The sequence below is a fragment of the Lutjanus erythropterus genome, chromosome 12 (assembly GCF_056507025.1).
Source record: "Lutjanus erythropterus isolate fLutEry1 chromosome 12, fLutEry1.hap2, whole genome shotgun sequence".
NCBI lineage: Eukaryota > Metazoa > Chordata > Actinopteri > Lutjaniformes > Lutjanidae > Lutjanus > Lutjanus erythropterus.
The window spans coordinates 17,516,970-17,537,385 of NC_139328.1; the positions used below are offsets into that span (position 1 = coordinate 17,516,970).

Here is a 20,416-nt window from a genome sequence, read left to right on the forward strand (position 1 = left end):
CTTAAGTCAAAAAGGTCAATGCTTAAAGGGATAGCACAGGTTTTTTGAAGTGGTGTTGTATGAAGTATACTTATCCATGTGTACTGCTGCAGTGGACAGGGTCAGCACCAAAGAATATTTTAACCACCTAAGAAATCACTATCAGTTTAATTATGCACTCTTTTCAGAATATTTTTGCCACTTTATTTTGCCATCATATAGCCTTTTCTAATGGGAACCTGCTGTAATATGAGCCAAATGTCACTTTCTCCAATCTAACCAAACTCCGCTGGCTAAATCAGTGATTTTACCTCACAGAACATGGGACTTGCTCTTCTACTGGTGGCAAGTTCAATTTGTTAATTTGTGTTATTATGTGACTTTGAAATTCTAAAGGGTTAGTTTGGAGTGACAGAAGTCACACAATAACACAGACAAACTAATGGTTCGAGGCGGTGGTAGACCAGCAAGTCCTGTGTTCTCCAAGATAAAATTTGTGTTTTTGTCAAAGGAGTTCGGTTGTTTGGGAGAGAGCAATATTTGACTTATATAATGATGGTTTCCCATCGGAAAAGGCTATCTGATGGCAAGTTAAAGTTGTTTAAATATATATTTAATATATTGGACACTTAAACTGATATATATATATATATATTTGGTGTGCTTTTATTTAGTTGGCTAAAATATGTTTTGCTGCTAACCCTGTCCACAGCAGTACATTGTTTAGCTTCCTACTGGTACTCCTGCTGCTTTTCCAAACTGGGGACATGGTGACCACCATCTACTGTTGGTAATACACTGACTATGTATAAGTACTTCATTCTACCCCACTTGAGAAATTATCCCTTTAACTTTAAAAAGAGAAAGTGTTGATCAGGAACAGGAGCTCAAGTGTCATCACATCTATCCTGATGAGGAAAACAATGTTTAAATGTGGACACATTAACAATAAAAACAGAATCCACTCATCCATTTTCAGTTATGACAGTCATACCATATTGCATGTATTTACTTTACTTTAAAGGATGTAATGCTTCCTTACTCTATATAATAAATGGCTACCAGTTTAATTTCCTGAATAAACAGCTCTCAGTAATTACACACAGGAAGAAATGGCTCATCCTAATGAAGTCACACTGCAGGGAAGTGTCATACATTCTTCCCTGAGCCACTGTTGAAAGCTATATACAGCGTGTGTGTGACCTGTGTCACTGTGTCATTTCAGCATGTCATTATGGTTCGGGCGGCTTTCTTCACCACTATAGAATCATAATTATTTTCAGAGCTATCTGTCCTGGTGCACCCAGCAGCCTCAGCAGCATGAGCCACAGGCCATGTCTGGCTTGTCTTAAGAGGCCTTCGGGACTTTATACCCTGCAGGTCTCCAGTAGGACTCTTGTTGCATGCCAGAGGACTGAGGTGGTTTGTGTTCCTCTGAAAGTGGACACCTTTCAAATAGTGTTACATTTCAAGGCAACGTATGCTCGCTAATCTGGGTCACTTTATCTGTTTGTATTTGCTGCAGGTATTTAGTTGAATAATGATAGCCATAAGGAAGTATTGTTTATCGTAAACGGGCAGCCATGTTCAGCTTGAGCTGGAGCTGGAATGCATCAGTTTCAATTATATTTGCAGTGGCTTAAATTTTATAGCGTTTGATCATCTTCATCAGTATATGACATAAATTGATAGCTGATAATTTTAGACTTAGTTTAACTCTCAAAATGCCTGCAAGACATCCTAAAATAGTTGATAATAAATGTCTCATATTGCTCAGTTTTAAGGTTTTTCAAATACAGAACGGTTCTGATATTCAGATATTACAAAACAGTTTTTTATGATGTTTTGTAGATATACCAGAAAGTTATTTACTGAATGTGAAATCTAGGGCTACATAGTTAATCAAAATATTATCAAAATCACGATATGGCCAAGTGCAATATAGAAATTGCAGAAGCTGCAGTTTTTTTTGATAAAAGAGTTTCGTAATGAAGTGCTGTAGTGCTGCAGAGATGCTCTGGACTACAGGTCTTGTTCTCCACATGTAAGGAAACATGTTTAGTTTGCTTGGTACAGACCCAAACAATTGTCACATCCTCATATGTTTAGTATTTTTTTTACAGTGAAAATGTGCTGCAAAAATGATCATTCCCACTAATCATGAATTATATTAGAGTACCTGTCAAATAATTTTAGTAATAAGGTTTTTTTTTTCTACCATGTCCGAAAATTAATTCTCATTTCTGAGTAGGGATGGGTGTTGTTAGGATTTTATTCTGATATCAGTGCTGATCCTGCATATCGATATGATACTTACTGATACTCTTATTCATACCTATCTCCATAATTTGGTGCAAAGAATAAACCCATGACATGAAAAGATGTGAAAAGATTCAGCAGTTATTTTATTATTGCTCTTTTTTCAGAAATAAGAAGTTCAGTTGTTTCCTGAGTTATTGCATTCAGCTGCATATTCATCAAATTCAGTAAAGTTAGCCCACACATTTGAACATAATTTTTCCAGGAGCTTATCAATATTTTGGTGTTCGGTACAAGTTAAGTATGTGTTCTCGGTATCCATGTCTATTTCTGAAAGGACTGTTTAAGTAGTGCTCAAACATCACCTGCTCTAAATCAAATTTGACACAGTAAACCTGCTGAATTCAAGCTTCATAAATCAAATGTTTTAAGGTAAAGTGGCCTGATTGAAGGGTTTTGGCTTTAAACTGTATTGGTTCAATTTTTACTTTATTTTGTAAGACATGGGGTGATAATACAGCGAGAAGTACAGGGCTCCAACAGTTATACATACATTTTTTAAAACTTTTATGAGAGCTGAAATGTCCAGATGATTAAGTGATTTGTCCATCTTAACCAGTAAGTGTTCTGTTTACCAGTTAATTGTTTAACTATAACTGTTTAACTATAATTTTAAGCAAAAATTCCAAACTTTCACTGGTTCCAGATTGTCAAATCTTTTAGACTCTGAGAGATTGTGAGGGACATTTATCACTATTGTCTGACATTTGATTTTTTTTTTATATATTTTTCAAACTCTAAAAATTACTGGAATCAGCCTCTGAAATATCCACAAAATATTGTTTTTTTTAAATTCATAGAATTTACACTTCTCCTAAACTGTAAAATGTGTGTTGTCAAATTAACAGTAACTTACTGGCAGCCATTATCCAGTTGCTGCTGTATTTCATTCTAAAGCAAAATTACTCTAAAACTAACAGTAGTTAGTAGTTGTTGTTTTTTTTTACTGTAAAATGAAATACATTATTATACTTATTTACTTTACTTATTTCTTGGCACACTGCATAACAGTTTTGTATTATCCTGCTATGAAAATGTTACTGTACTTTATTTTGCAGCGTGACTGTATTTCTTACAGTGAACTACAGTTATTTAATTATGTATGTAAAATAAGAAAAAGGACGTGAAAACTTAACTGCACATAAAGCAGAAAATTTATTGAGAATGAGACACAAGCCAGTTAAAATGAAATCAAAAGACTTCTTGCTAACGTTAATGTTACATGCAGGTAGCCGAAGCCACATGCAAAACTCCATTTAGTCAACTTAAATATAATATCGTTATAAATATACTAACGTTATAAATTTTTTGTTTATGCTATTAATTTTAATTTAATCACTTCTAACTTACTGACAAGTTAACAGGACAGCTATGTTACAGTAATGTTAGCTAGGTGTGTTACTCTTATGTTCATGTAATTTTTGTTTGCAAGGAATTTTCCTAAGCTGTGACGTTAAATCTTACAATAAAACAAAAATATTGCACTAAATCAAGAACAGTCTTTGGTTTGAAGATGGCAGTTTGTGGTTGTTTTTTGTGGTCAGTTTGTATTACTTAATTTAGATTTGCAGTAATATTTTCCCACACTGCATTGGAAATTTCAGTAATATACTGTACACAGCTTATACAATAAAAAACTGTACTGTGAACTGAAATAATACTTTGAAAACATACAGTGTAGGCTGCTAAAAAGCCCAAAACTGAGTACATGAGCCTTCAATGTCCTCAATGCCCCCAACTGTCTATTTGTTGCAAAGAAACATGGCGTTCGTTAATCAAAATAAGGCAGAGCTGTGACGTGAAAATCAGAGTTTGTTTGCCTTCAGTCACGACTTTGTGAGTCTGTATTTCAGACGTGTGAAGCACGTGATATATTTTGTGTTTAAATTGTTGCAGTCATGAAAAATATTTCAAACACTATTCTATTTGAAAATACCAGTAGGCCTAAAACACTTGTAAAAATGTAAAAACAAACTCATTATTAAACTTGTTTGAAGAGAAGACAATCCAGAAAGTCAGATTCCTTTAATAGAGTTCCTTTAGACTTTATACTGCAGTACATGAACACAGGAATACGGTGATGGGAACTGGAAGGCGAGTTCCTATTATTTCTTGGAAAGGAAGTGACTTTATTGTTAGGTCTGTTGGATCAGATTCTGTACAGGCCCTGTGATAATATCTCTTACAGCTTTCCTAGATGTCCTTAACTGGCTGTTTCATATCTCGGCCTTATCACCCTTCATGAGCCTGAACAACAGGCTGCTGCTAGCAGTGTAGCACAGAAATGATCACTGAAACCAGGTAGGAGAAGGCCAATGAGTAGCTTGTTGGAAGTCACTGATTGTTATGTTTTGTCGGTTTTTCTGTCGTGTCACTATCCTGCATGTGAAGCCATATTTTGGAGAAAGCGTACTCGTGCACAGTGGGACGTATGGCCCTGTCGGCCCTCCCCTCTGAGTCAGGTGAACTTTGCTTCTCTCTAAGTGGGTTTTATCATTGACTATTGCTGAACTTTGCTACTAGAGTTCCCAGTTTATGTAATGAGCAACACAAGGTGCTGCAAGGGGTATGAATTATTGTCATATTTATGATACTGATAGCAGGGCTGCGGTGTGAGTTGTTCTGATACTTGTATCAGTAGAATCAAAGTGCACTGTAAAAAAAAAAAAAAAGCAGTCTCGATTATATTTTTCCAGACAAAGTTACAGTGATTAGCACTTTAGCCAGGAGATTTTTATTTATATTTTGTTGTTACAAAATATGAACATTTCTTGTGGTAGCTTTATGTTTTAAAAGTCTGGCATCTTTTGTTAAGATAATTTACTTTTGATAAACTTGAATCTTTGAGTTTTAGAAACTCCACAAAAATGCATTTAAAAAACTTTTCGATGTGAGCTATGAACCTGATTTGTCATTAATTAAGTGCGCTCGAATATCTTAAATAATTAAACATTATTCACTTTCACATCGATGAGTTTACTCAACAATTTTAGAAATACATTTTTTTCAATTTCTTGAAGAAGGTCAAAGAGTTAAGTTTATCCAAATAAGAAAAGTAAAGTATCTCAACAAAACATTATTTTTGGTCAAACTTTTTCAAAACTTAAGAGTTTGAGTTGACTTCAAAACTCCAAAATCAACAAAATATGAAAGCTGTAGAAGCCTTACATTTTGAAAAAAAACTAAACAAAGTTTTGCCAAGCTATTTGAGTCATTTGTTGAGATAATTTTCTTTTCGTCTTAAGATAACTTGAAACTTTGAGTTTTCTGCATTTCAAAAATTGTTCACAGTGAGCTATGAAACTGATTTGTCAGTATTTGGGTGTTTGAAAATTAAATGGTTGCACCTGAAAATCTTAAATTACTAAACTTTATTCACTTTCACTTCAGTGAGTTCAATTCAACAATTTTTTAAATAAATTTTTTGGGGGGATTTTTCAGTTTGTCTAAAGAAGAAAAGTAAAGTATCTCAATAAAACATTATTAGTTGGTAAAACTTTTTTCAAAACTTAAGAGTTTGAGTTGGGCTCAAAACTCAAAAATCTATTGAAGTAACTATATTTGCTTCTTAAAATGCTTCTTAAACAGAAATGCAATTACAGTAATAATTTAACATGTATTGTACAAACATCTGAAATGGAGGCCATTTTGCACAGTGAGTACTTCTACTTTTGGTACTTTAAGCTCTGCACTTTTACTTGTTTTTACAGTGTAAGCCACAGCAGAAGGACATTGGACTGTGTTTGTTCTCCAGGTTTTGCTTACAGTATAATTTAGACTTTATCAAGAGCCTCTGTCTCTAAAGAGAGTACGGCTATAAAACTCTTTGCGGCTTCAGAAAGAAAAAAAAAATCAAGAAGGCTAATTTTAGCTGGATATCTTTTGGATGTGTGCCCTGTTTTTACAGTACGTGCTTCAGTTACAGTCAGGGCAGTAAATAAGTGTAGATTTACACAAAGAAAAGAACTCTTCTAAGTGTCAGATTTATTGTAACAGCTCACTGGCAGTTATACTCTTAACCCAGCCAGAAAGCCTAGGTTTTTGACTGTATTCAGTGTATTTATGTAAGTGTAATAATTTTGCAGAGAGAAAATGACTGAAAGAGTGATTAGAAGCTATTTTTATTAGCCTTACACTGCCAGGGTGTGGGAATCAAACACAAAACACCGGCACTGTGGTTGCCATTTTGCAGCACAGGTCCACTATCAGCCTGAAAATAGTAAAAACATCTTTGTCAGACTTTGAAAACAGGATTTACTTGTAGTAGAGTATTTTTAGATTGTTGCATTGCTGTGTTTACGTAAGTCAAGGACCTGACAAACTTTTCCCAACACTGTGCACGCACACACGCTGACAGAGGCATTAATTATGAAAGATAACAGCTACGATTCCTTAGAAATATCATAATGATAGTTTAATGCTCCCCTCCAGACATGTTTAAAGACATACACAAATAATCTGTTTTGAATGATAATTTGTCTGATGTGGTTTTACCACAAAAAAGAAGGTGAAGTTTTAATTTCAGAGATTAACTGCTGAACAGTATATAGTGTACAGCCCAGACATTTTACCCAAAAGTGTCCGTCAGCTTCATACAAACTGCAACATAAACTAACTCAGTGGACTTAATGTCCTCAATATATCCTGAGTGAAACAAAGAAAGTCTTAAGGTACAGTTTTGAAAACTGTCTAAATATGTAATATATCCTACCAAAAATGCCCTTTTTATTACAGACATTTTGTTAGAAGAAAGGTGTCAACCTCAAGCAAATTACTGTTTATAACTCATGAAATCTTCTCCGTAAAAAGTCCGAAGAGATGCAAGTGGTGTTTCTTAACCATACTCTGGTCCCACTTTTTTGCTGCCTAAAACAATATTTTAAATCACCATCAATATATTTGTGTAATTGTGTACAAGGCAACATAAACTGGCACTAATCTCTATGAATGTTGACACTGATTAACATGAATTTAAAACAAAATAATTTAAATATCAATTAAAATAATACTTGTATCACTTAAACCCTGTTTCTGGTTTACTGTGGACAGCACTGAACCCATCAGACAAGAACACATGCATGAATCTATATTTTTACGAAGGGTAGCAATGGAAAATTGTGGCATAACCGATTTCAATATTTTTCTTTACTTCTGTTACTTTATTTGTTTGTTAAATAGGGATAGTGCACATTAATGAACAACAGTATAAAAATACGAGGTAGCGTGTTGAAATAGTAGTGTGCTGAAATACTCTGTTACAAGTACAAATCATGCATCTGCATCAAAATATACTTAATATACTTAAGGTACCAAAAGTAAAAGTACTCGTTATGCAAGGTGGTCCATTTCAGAAGAATATATATTATATTACTGAATTATAGTTACTGATGTATTAGTGTGTTCATCACTTTAATGTTGCAGTTGGTAAATGTGAAGCTAATTTTAATTACTTTAAAAACTTAATCTGCTGTTTAGTTTCAATAAAATTTCATCGTACTCTAGAATTTACATCAAATTAATTTTAGTTCATGGGTTATACAGACTTATTTGATCTCTAGTGGGCTGGACCAGTAAAACCATTGCATAATGACCTATAAAAAATAAGTTTTGAAAAATGTTCACAATTAATTCATGAACAGATGATGATCAGCCTGTGATGACTGAAGTAAAAAAACATTCCACATTACATGTGCACGACAATACACAGATCACAGTGGATCTACAACTGCACAAAACATTTATGTCTTAAGGAATTGAACAACAATATAGTATTTTGCTTCACTTCTTTATGATTGGAACATCATGTTGAGATGTAGAAATTGTTTTGAAGTTAAATTGTAAATAATAAAAAAATAAGTAAAAAAAATGTTGATTATGCTTTGTATTGTTAATGTGAAAGCAACTGTAAAATTATCAAATTAATGTTTTTGAGAACAAAGTAACATATTTGCCTTTGAAATGTAGCAGAGTAGAAGTGGAAAGTATAACAAAAATATTCAAGTGAAGTACATATACCTTAGAATTGCACTTATATGGACAGTTCACCCCCAAATCAAAAATACATATTTTTCCTTTGGCCTGTGGTGCTATTTATCCATCTAGATTATTTGGTATGAGCTGCTGAGTTTTGGAGTATTGGCCGTAGAGATGTCTGACTTCTCTCAAATATGATGGAACTAAATGGCGCTCAGTGTGTGCTGCCCAAAGCCCTCCAAAAAAATACATTTGAAAAATTCAACACCAGCATCTCTTTCCAGAAATCATGACCTGGTTACTCAAGATAATCCGCAGACTTTGTTGTGAGCAGGTTCATGTAGGAACTATTTTCTTTCTATGGCAGGATCTACTGAAATCTATATCAAACTGTGGAAAGTCTGTGGATTATCTTGAGTAACCGGGTTATGATTTCTGGAAAGAAAGAAAATTTTCCTCAAATGTATTTTTTAACACTTTGAGCACCACAAGCTGAGTACCATTACCACACCAAAACAATCTGGGTGAATAGCACTACAGGTAGGAGGAAAAATATGTATTTTTAATTTAGGGGTGAACTGTTATATTACATAGAGTAATTGTATATAGTTACAGTGCACCACAATGTCTTGAACTCAGATTTAAGATGAACATGGAGAAACTTTCAGTCAAACTCTTCACAGTGAAATTTAAACATTTAAGTGAAATAACAATAAGGCAAACACATTTCAGACTGAAGGGGGACTTTATTTGCAGGATTTCAACCTAGACATAAACATCTGACTGTACTTCCTTAAAAGGACAATAAATTATGCAGCTAAACCTGATTCTGTATCATTCTTATGGAGCTGACAGCGTGTGTGCTGTGCTGCCTCTAACCACTAGAGAGTGATGTGGGCCAGTCGCTCGTTTTGACCTTGCTTTCAGAGGTGGGGAGGGAGACATGATTTTTTTTTTTCTTTTCCTCTTTGGTGGGAGTGGGGAGGGCGGTGTTGGTGACATTTTCACACCACTATAGGTGAACTCAGGGTTCCAGTTGTGATTTGCATGCCACACAACTTTGTTGCACTCACCTCACTACATGAAACAAGTATTTGCATTGTATTTACATAATGGAGACAATAACAGTACGCTCCTTGTTACAGTACGTGTTACACAGATAACCATTCATTGCTGCCCTCATGCCTTTGACTGATCCATGAGCATTTGTATTATAAACATACAGAATATTACTATTTTTGTGTGACTTGAATGCAGCAGTAAGGCCGGCCTACTAAGTTGCTCTTGAGTGGAAAAGACTTCTTCCTTCTGTCTCACACATGCACACAGACACATTAGTAAGGAAATACGTCTTTTACCGTTACCTAGGAATAAGAACATGGTAGTCTACATGTGCAAGTGCACAGCTGGTTACTGAGAAGTCGAACTTTACAAACCCACACCCCCGTTTTGGTCGAGTGAAGAGGAAGCCACAGCAAGCTAAACATAAATGTCAGACAATGCTCACAACAGTGACAGTTTTTTTTTTGTTTTGTTTCCTCACTACTTGCAAAAGCTTGACTTAAACGTAGAAACTTTTTCAAATATCATTAACACACTGTATATTGTTTAAAATATGGGGAATTGCACACTGTACAGTGGGTGTGTACAAATGATAGACAGACAAACTGTCAGATGAAGGGTCTCTGGTCAAATTCTTCGTCCCTTGGTTGTCTCTAGTTCAGTGTTAATTTGGCAGGTAAACATTTATAAAAAAGTTAGCATGAGGTGTGTTGGCACTGAGGAAATATTTCTCTTACTGGTGTAACCAGTTGTATGCATTGTGTTTTGATGAGGAAGCCTTTTTAGCAGGGATGATAACAGTTAAAAAATAATCAATTAATCGATCATTAAGAATTTGATCAAGTACAATTTAATTGATCTACCATCAAATAAAGCTCTGACATATAACAGAGATTATTTTTATGAGTGTGTTCTGCATATTATCTGATATTCGAGTATATGTGTTTAATATGTAGGCCTTGACATCTTTATATGTTTCATAGACTGTGTTATGTTGTCTGAGAATATGCAATAGTTACTCTGGAAATAAAGGTTTGATCGGCATTTGTTATTGTTTGGTACATGCAAAATTTTTTATATTATTTTATTTAAAATTAATTGATTCATTGATTGTTGATGTTACCAATGATTGATTAAGGAAAGTGCTAACAATTTGCAACCCGACTTGAGTATAACCCAAGCGTTGATCTGACCGGGTGAAGTTAGCCTGTGTTAGACACGATAGACAGATGGAGGGGTACTATAGAAATATAATTTATATAAAATCCAAACTGATACCAACTTGCATTGGTATTTTAATAATAATGACAAAAGAATGAATACAAACCACAAATACATTATAGAATTTTAAAAAAAAGTTCTGTTTGAAAAAAAAAAAAAGTTCACATCAGAGCATACTGGACAACTGATACGTCAATACTGAAAAAGACAAATGTGGCTTTGGTAGGCCAGTATTATTACTATTACTACTACTATCATGATCATATAACTTGAGCCCCTATGCAAATTAAAGGATGTGGGAATATGTTAGTGTACTACAGAACAAATTTAAGCTGGCAAGTAAACTTATAAATGTAGTTGAACAGAGCTAAGACACACAGAAATTTCTTTGACTGCAGTGTTGCTTAAATCTCCCATGGAGGACAACAGCAAAAGGGACGAGATAAAGGAGAAGGACAGCAAAGAGCAAGAGTCTCAAATGTTATTATTTAATATTTTCCATCCAGCTCGAAGATGCTGAAATCGTTGGCCTCCCAAGACTTCACAGTTTGCATATTTGTTTATGATGTTGACAAGTTAGTTGAACTTTTCATCCCATGATCAAAAATTTGTTTTGCCATTGTTTTTAAACACTAAACGCCTGTGCACTTTGGCCGGCCAATATATTGATATTATATTGATATTTTGATATGAGATTGTCTGAGATTTTGAATATCATGATATGGGATAACCTAAGTGTTGTCTTTTCCTGGTTTTAATGGCTGCAGTACAGTAAAGTGATATGATCACCAGTTTGTTCTAGCTGTTCTATTATTTGCCTTAAGCTTCGATACTGAAGTATTTGTTCAGAAATATTGTGATATTTGATTTTGTCCTCATCACTCAGACCTAATACCAACCCCACTGTAAAAATACTCCACTATATGCAAAAAATCTGCATTCTAAACCTTACCAAGGTACGAGTATAACATATTATAGCAAATGGTACTTAAAGTAGTCGTTGTGCAGTAAAATAGTCGCAGTCAGTTTCAGAGTTTTTTCCAATCTAATTGATGTTTTTGGATTAATATTACTGCTGCATTAAAGGCATAATATTCAACATTTTCCAAACTAAAAGTGTGTGGTGGTGGCTACATCTGTAGAGAACCTGCCCTCTTTTCTGTATTTCTCATCATATCGCTGTGCTTAGGATACTTAACACACCCAAAACCTCAGTATTTGACATCCTGGGAATGAGACACAACAATAAACTATCTTTCTGGTGCGTTAATGAAAAGTTCAGACATATTCCACTGATTCTACCTTTAATGTGTATGCTGCATTTTACTGCTGTAGATGTTAAAGGTTGAGCTAATTTTAACTACATAAAAATACAGCAATGCAGAATTTACAGTATGTTATTTAAGAGATAAATACTGAGATATTATGTCTAAGTCATACTGTCCAGCCCTACTGTGCGCACACGAGTGCATGTACAGTATTGTCTGGTTCCAGTTCCAACTGTAACTGTAATATTTAAATATCACCAATATGACAGCTAAGAATTTATTGATTTGGGGATGCGTGCTTTACTCTTTGCTGTTCCTATTTTTTTGAATATTAAAAAGTGGTTGCCACTGATGGCAAACAAAGGCCAAGAATTGGTTGCTAATTTCTCAAAATGACTGCCAATGGCAACCTGGCAGCCATCACTGTTGAACCCTGATACAGAAAACACCACTGTAAGAGTGATAATGTGCTCAACATGGAGTTTTCTGTAACCCTTATGCTTCCTGACATTTCTTTTCACGACCTTAGGTATACCATATCTTGTACTGGGACTTACTGAAACAGTGTTTTTGTGGCAGGCTTGATGATGATGTCTTTATGGTGACAAAATTAAACTGAATGGCACTTGTATTTCCTCTGGTATGCTTTACAGTGAGATTATATACCGCATATAGCACATGATTTTGCTGTTATATGTTGTTTGATTTCATATGTTTTGTTAGTTAAAAAGGGAAATTGCATTTTCATGATCAGGTCAGTTTGCATGATACATACTCAAGAGCAACGCTTCCCAGCCATTTGGCTAAACAATCTACTGTATGTCTATTTGCCACCTCTTGTCGCTGTTTGTATATGTCTACATGTTATGACCAGCATCGGATTGTTTATTTTTTAGAGTGGGTAAAATGATCCTGAATTTACACAAAAATGAAACCAGTAATTGTCTGTTTTTTTTCTTCTTTCTGATTGCATTGATTATTTTGTGAATTTATCTCACAGGCCTTTAGATGAAATCTCGACCCTAGGGTTGGGAATCACTGGTTTATGAGATAGTTTAATGGAAGTCAAAAATCAAAAGCCTAAAATAGACACACATTAGGTTAAAAAATTCCTCTTTGTTAATATTTTGTCTTTATAAAAGCTGGGGAATAAGTAATCATATCTTTTAATCAGATAGAAGTCGTAATACAACAATGTAAAAATACCCTATTACATGTAAAAAAAATTCTTAAAGGTCCAGTGTGTAAGATTTATTGGCAGAATATGCATGAATATTCTGTATGTTTACATTAGTATATAATCTGCTGAAAATATGAATTGTTGTTTTCTTACCTTTGAATGAGCTGTTAATATCTACAGAGGGTGTAGGTTCTGTGCACATGTTGCACTACCATGTTTTTACAGTAGCCTAGAAGGGACAAATCAAACCCTGGCTCTAGAGTGGGCCGTTTTTTTTGTTTTGTTTTTTTGCAAGCTTTGAGGTCAACACAGGTCCTCCTAAATGCTTAGAAAGGCAGAATGAGGCGAGCTGGTTGTAATCTGCAAATTCACCACTAGATGCCACTAAATCCTACACACTAATTCTTTCATCTTTAAATCTTTAACAATGTATTAGATTTTATATGATTATTGTATGTTTTGTATGTGAAATCTCAGAAAACAGTCGAGCGCTAAATCTACAAAGTAACAAATTAATTAAAGCAGTCAAATAATTGTAATGGGTCAAAAAGTACAATAATTGACTGAACTGTAGTGAAATGGAAGTATAAAGTAGCATGAAGTGGAAATACTCAAGTAGGGTTGTCGCAATATCATATTTTCACTACATGATTATCATGGCCAAAAGGATTCACAATAGCAATAATATCACGATATCTATAGAACATTTTAAAAAATGCTATCAGTCAAATTTATTCATATTCAAATATTCATACTCATATATTCAAGTAAAGTACAAGTACTTCAAACTTATACTTAAGCACAGTGCTTGAGTACATGTACGTAGTCACAGACCATCATAGCTTTACTGTACATTAGAAATTACAATTATGTTGCTTTTGTGAAAAGTGCATTCACTCAAGTACATTTTTAAGGTACTTTACTTCAGTAATTCTGTGTTATGCTACTTAACACCTCTTTTCCCGTTTTAGAGGAAAATATTACATTTTTACTCCTACATTGACATAGAATAGTTACTAGTTACTTTTTAATTTACAACATATCTTACAAAACATAAAGTAAAGTAGTTAAATTTGCTTTACAAATGCTACTTACATGGCATTGCATCAACAATAATGATTAGATAATATAATATGTATAATAATACAATATAAACCTCTGAAAAAGGACATTTTGTGCGATGAGTATTTTTACTTTTAATACTTATACCTCTGTGCTTTTGACCACAAAGTGTTTTTAAATTGTGCTGTCACTAGTAGTTTTTCAAGTAAAGGATCTGAGTACGTCCTTCATCGCACAGCAGCACTTCCTTCACTACCATATGGAAGCCCATTTTTGCCACTGTGATAAAAAAAACAAACAAACAAACAAACAAAATTATCCTGTAAGTCATTATAATGACAAACTTGATAATGAATTACTAATTATCAAAATAATGAGTTTTTCACTGTTTTGAGATACTAACTCATTATTTTCAGGAACTAAGTATTTTTACATAAGTAAGTCATTGTTTTGAGAAAGTTTCTCATATTAATGACTTGCAGGACTTTTTTTTTTTTTAAATCTCACTTGGCAGAAATGGTCTTCCATACTACCACGATGGCCCCCAGACCTGGAGTGTATAGACTACAGAGATAGGTGAAGCCCAGTGCATGCATATGGGTTGCCAGTTTGGGTCAGGGCCACCTCACTGACTGCAAGCCAGGAAGAAGAAGAAGAAGAAGAAGAAACCCAGTTTGATAGCAGGATAGCAAAGGGCTAAATCGGGAATGGCTCCTGTTGTTATGCCACACCAGTTATAAAATGCTATATCAGTGCAGGTTGTTAAACTGTAACATTAATGCAGGTTTGTTTTCCTCCTCCACGGTCCACGGTTACTTCCTGGTGTCACAGAGAGAAGCAGTGCTGTGTTAAAGAGACAGAAATACTGATAGAAATTCAGATAGTATCTCAAAATAATGATGTAGTATCTCAAAATAATCAGAATAGGGACAGTGTTTCTTATTATAATGATTTACAAGATCACTTTTTTCATTGTTGGTGAAAATGGGCTTTCATACAAGGAATTAGTCTTGCAAAAATAATGGCTTTGTATCTCAAAATAATGTTGATAATTAGATTATTATTTTGAGATACTAAGCTATTATTTTGAGAAAGTTTCTCATTATAATGACTTAGAGGATCTTTCTTCATCACATCACTTTGGCAGCAATCAGTACCTCAAAATAATGAGCTAGTATCTCAAAATAAATAAAACTTTCTTAAAATAATGTAATAGTATCTCAAAATAATAATTCAGTATCTCAACATAATCAAAATAATGACAAAGTTTCACATTATTTTGAGAACAGTTCTCATTACTTGATCCTTTTTTTCATCACACTGGCTGAAATGGGCCTCCACACAATGAGTTAGTACCTCAAAATAATGTCTTATAATCTAATTATTAAAATAATGAGGTTTCTCATTCAGTTAAGACTGTTTCTCATTATTCTGAGATACTAACTCATTTCTACACAAGTAAGTCATTATGTTTTTCAATATTTTGTGATATTAACTCATTATTTTGAGAAAGTTTCCCATTATGACTTACAGCCAGGATCTTTTCCATCAGATTAGTGTGAATTAGCTTCCATACAATGAGTTAGTATCTCAAAATTAACGGGGTAGTATCTAATTATTAAAATAATTATAAAGTGTCTCATTATTTTGAAAATGTTTTTCATTATGTTGGAGAGTTTTTCATTATCTTACGATACTAACTCACTAATAATAATGAGAAACTTTAACAAAATTCTGACTCTAATCTAATCTAATCTAATCTAATCATCAAAATAGTGAACGTTTCTCATTAATTTGAGATGCTAACTCATTATTTTGAAATAGGACAACTTACAGGATCTTTTTTTTTTAATCACACTTGGCAGAAATGGTCTTCCGTAACACCACGATGGCCCTCAGACCTGTAGTGTATAAACTACAGAGATAGGTAAAGCCCAGTGCACACAAACGGGTTGCCAGTTTGGGTCAGGGCCACCGCACTGACGGCAAGCCAAAGAGAAGGCGAAGAAGAAGAGACCCAGCCCCTCTGTAAACCAGCAGAGAGAGGCGTCCGGGTTTCCACCCCTTTGCCGATTAGTTTGATAGCAGGATAGCAAAGGACTAAAACGGGGAAAGGCTCCTGTCGCTTTGCCACACCAGTTATAAAATGCTATATCAGTGCGGGTTGTTAATGTTACAGTTTTACGCAGGTTTGTTTTCCACCTCCACGGTCCACGGTTACTTCCTGGTGCCACAGAGAGAGGCAGTGCTGAGTTAAAGAGACAGAAATACTGATAGAAATTCAGATAGAAAAAATACTGAGAGAAGAGAGGGGTTGGAGACGCGATAGGAACAGTTGACTGGATTCCCAGAAATTGAAAACCCTCTCTCTCTCCTCTTATGTATATGTATTTTTGATATTTCTCCAGTTTCGCCGAGCTGTTATTCTTCGTTGGTTTGTGAACTAACAAACGGTTGGATGACGGTTGGCTGCGGCTGAAGCGGAATTGTAACGGGGGAACATATTCCTCCCTCCGACGGAGAAGCCTCGCAGAGATTTTCCTTTTTTCTTCCTTTTTTTATTTTACATTAGACTCATTCCTGTGTCGTTTTAAAATCAAAACATCATCCCGGGTGTTATTTTATATTTTTTACGATTCCACAAGGAAGGGTTAGGGCGACGGAAGATGGGTTGTTTGGGCAACAGCAAGACTGAAGATCAACGCATCGACGAAAAGGCACAACGAGAGGCTAATAAAAAGATAGAGAAACAGTTGCAAAAGGAAAGACAAGCGTATAAAGCCACACACAGGCTCTTATTACTGGGTAAGGCTTGATTTGTGTTATATGTGATGATGGCTATCTTGAAATGTGAGCTCACTGTAATCCCTTTCGTTTACCGAACACGTAGCCCCATTTGACAGCGCTTGCAATAATATGTCATGGGGGTGGATATTGATGGAAGCGAGCAGGCTCCAGAGCCTACAATTAAACTGGCTTCATTTCTGAAACATGCATGGGTTTTCACGCTAACATGGATGCCTCTGTTCGAGCTCGTTTGGTGATATTTTTATGTGTTTTCTGGTCTATTTTCGAAGGTGCGGGAGAGTCCGGAAAAAGCACCATTGTGAAGCAGATGAGGATTCTACACGTCAACGGCTTCAACGCAGAGTGAGTGCTGCTCAATACACTTATTAAATAGCCACGTTAATGCCTCAAAAATCACATTAATGCTCATTCTTATGCCCTCTCTCTTAATGAATAACACTGTCGAGGCCAGAACATAGCCTGTGAATGGATTTTCCCCAGGCACTGCAGCGCCTGTTGGGCCCAGTATCCCATGCAAAGCAGCTAATATCTCCCCCCTCCTCCTCCTCCTCCTCTCCCTCTCTCTGCCTTTTTCCTCCTTTTCGTGCACATGTACAGTTATTATATTATCCTAAAGAGTAATTTGCCAGTCAGTAATAAAATTGAGATTAAAAAAATATATGGGAATACGACATTGAATGAAAGTAATGGTGTTATATCCTCAAAATGTGTCCCTGACTGTATTCATTTCAGCTGAACATAGACAAATACAGTCTAACCACTGTAGTAGAACCGACTATAGTCCACATAGACTGCATAGATGCCTCTCCCAGTTGCCAGAAATGTAAAACTTGTAATGGATATTACTTGATGTGCTTTTGATTTGCTCTTAGCTGGGAAAAATTTGGAAATAAGTCGAAATAAGCCCAGAAGTAATGAACTTCAGATTTTACATACATACATTAAAAACACAATATTACATCTGATTCTATGGTCTTGATCAAAAAATAAAAAAAATTCCCCTGGCCTTTCGTGCTATTAATCCATCTAGTTTGTTTTGGTGTGAGTTGCTGAGTTTTTGGAGATAACAGCCATGTTATTTTTTAGTTCCTATATGAAACTGCTCACAACAAGGTCTATAGATTATCTTGACTAACCGGGCCATGATTTTTGGGAAGAGACACTGCTGAGACATTGCTCTTGGCAACTCACATGGATAAATAGCACTAAAGGCCAGAGGAAAAATATGTATTTTTGATTTTTGTTGTGAACCCTGCCTTTAATCTCAGCCTAGCATTGACAAATACAGCCTAATATCTTCAATAGAACCTACTATTCTCCACATAGACAGCACAGAATATTGCAAAATGCCTCTCCCAGTTGCCAGAGATGCAAAACTTGTGATGAAGACTTTATATGCCTTGGAATTGCTCGTACCTTGAAGAATTTTGGAAATATATCCTAAATAACTTAAGATTTTATAAAATATGATGTTGGGAGACATACAAGGACTTAAAGGGACAGAACAAAAAACAAAAAAAAGCTTATTTCTCCTCTGGCCTGTAGTGCTATTTATCCAGTTTGTTTTGGCTGGAGTTGCTGTGTTTTGGAGATATCAGCCATGTTCTTAATACCATGAAATGAGTTTGTCAAAAGTATCAGAGTGTCAATGCTTTTTCAATACCATGTGTTTTAAAAAATACACTAACATTTGTTGTGATACTTATGTGTCCATTTCTTGCTGGGATACAGAAAGAGGTATCAATTATATTTTCTTATACTAGTATTGGTATATGTTATTGATACAACTCTGCCATAGAAAGAAAATGGTTTATACCAAGTTTCATTATATTCGAGAGAAGGCAGACATCTCTACAACTTCGGAACTTTATAGGAAAAATAGTATTTTTGATTTTGAAGTGAAATGTGCCTTTAATCTCAACTAAACATGAACAAATACAGTCTAATATATGTAATAGAACGTACTATACACCACATAGACTGCATAGAATATACAACAGTTGCCAGAGATGTAAAACTTTTGACAGAGATTCACGTTATTTGCTTTGGAATAGCTCTTATCTGGAAGCATTTTGGAAATATGTCATTAGAATAACTTCGGATAATATGAAAACCTAAGTTCCATCTGACCCTGGGGTCTGCGTCTTGGGAGACATAAATTAAAAGGGACAGTTTGTTGCCAAAATCAAAAATGCATATTTCTCCTCTGGCCTATAGTGCTATGTATCCATCTACATTGTTTTAGTGTGAGTTTCGGAGTTTTGGAGATATTCTTTATATCATAGAAAGAAAATAGTTCCAACATGAAACTCATCACAACAAAGTCTGTGGATTATCTTGAGTAACCAGGTCGTGATTATTGGAAACACTGGTGTTGAGTTTTTCAAATGTATCTTTTGGCGCTTAGAGCGCAACAAGCTGAGTGCCATCTAGTTCCATCATATTGGAGAGAGGGTAGACGTGTCTATGGCTGCTATCTCTAAAGCTTAAATGATTAATTGATTAGCTGTCAACTACTAAATTAATCACCAACTTTTTTTATAATCGATTAATCAGTTTGAGGTGTTTTTTAGTAATAAGTCCAAATTCTTTGATTCCAGCTTCTTAAATGTGAATATTTTTTAGGTTTCTTTACTTTCTTATGACAGTACACTGGATATCTTTGCATAGTGGGCAAAACAACACATTTGAGGACGTCATCTTGAGCTTTGGGAAACACAGACATTTTTCACTATTTCATAGATCAAACAACAAATCAATTGATTGATTAATTGATGATTCATTCGCAGAGGCAGTGGTTCAACAAATTAACATCCTGTAGCACACCTGAATAGATCTTGATGACGGGAGGAAACCAGCAATGTATAAAGAAATATGGGGCTCTTGTCTGGCCTTACTACCATGAATTAGCACAGAAACTTGTCCTCCTGTTCTCCCATTGTCTATTTAATGTTGTAATATATATACTTTATTAACATACATGTACAGATATCATACATATGCGAGGATCACAGTGTAACACAGATGCCAAATAATTCACTGTTTCCTGTTTCATGTGAGAGGGTGAAAGGTTGTGATCGACACAGGCCTATTGATGATTTGTTTTGCTGCAAGGGCTTGCATGGCATTGATCTTACCAGTGGTCTATTTTAAATGGGCCTAGTACATGTCAGAGTCCTGTAACTGTATGAAAATCATCTGTGTATATAAATTAAAAGTATTTATTCCAGCGAGGCTATTTTTTTGAGGATACAAAGCATAATTTTGGCATTTTCAACATAAAAAAAAATTGAAAATTCTGACTATAGTCATCTTATCCCCTTAACTTTTGTATTTAGCTGAACCCATCCTGCATTTTCCTGTCACTTGCATTCCACAGGTACATACTCCCACCTGGAGTTGTCACAATGCCAGAATTTTAAACTTTCATACAATACTAGTATAAAATGATACTCAATACCTAGGCAAAAAAGAAAAAAATCCAGCCACACAAAATTGGGTAATTTTTCCAGATTTAAAAACCTGCACACAGTGCTGGTAGAGA

General features: G+C 34.9%; 1 protein-coding gene across 2 annotated transcripts in view; it reads left to right on the top strand.

Annotated features, from left to right (window-relative positions):
* Positions 1-20,416, top strand: part of gnal2 (guanine nucleotide binding protein (G protein), alpha activating activity polypeptide, olfactory type 2) — a 75,008-nt gene that overhangs the window by 3,512 nt on the left and 51,080 nt on the right. The window contains exons 1-2 of one of the 2 annotated variants that reach the window (XM_084731667.1): positions 16,098-16,869; positions 17,142-17,214. In XM_084731667.1, the coding sequence (XP_084587793.1) occupies positions 16,731-16,869; positions 17,142-17,214 (212 nt within the window). In that variant the 5' untranslated portion in view covers positions 16,098-16,730. Of the gene's footprint in view, positions 1-16,097; positions 16,870-17,141; positions 17,215-20,416 lie in introns of those variants that run through there. The other variant, XM_084731666.1, reaches the window with a different exon arrangement.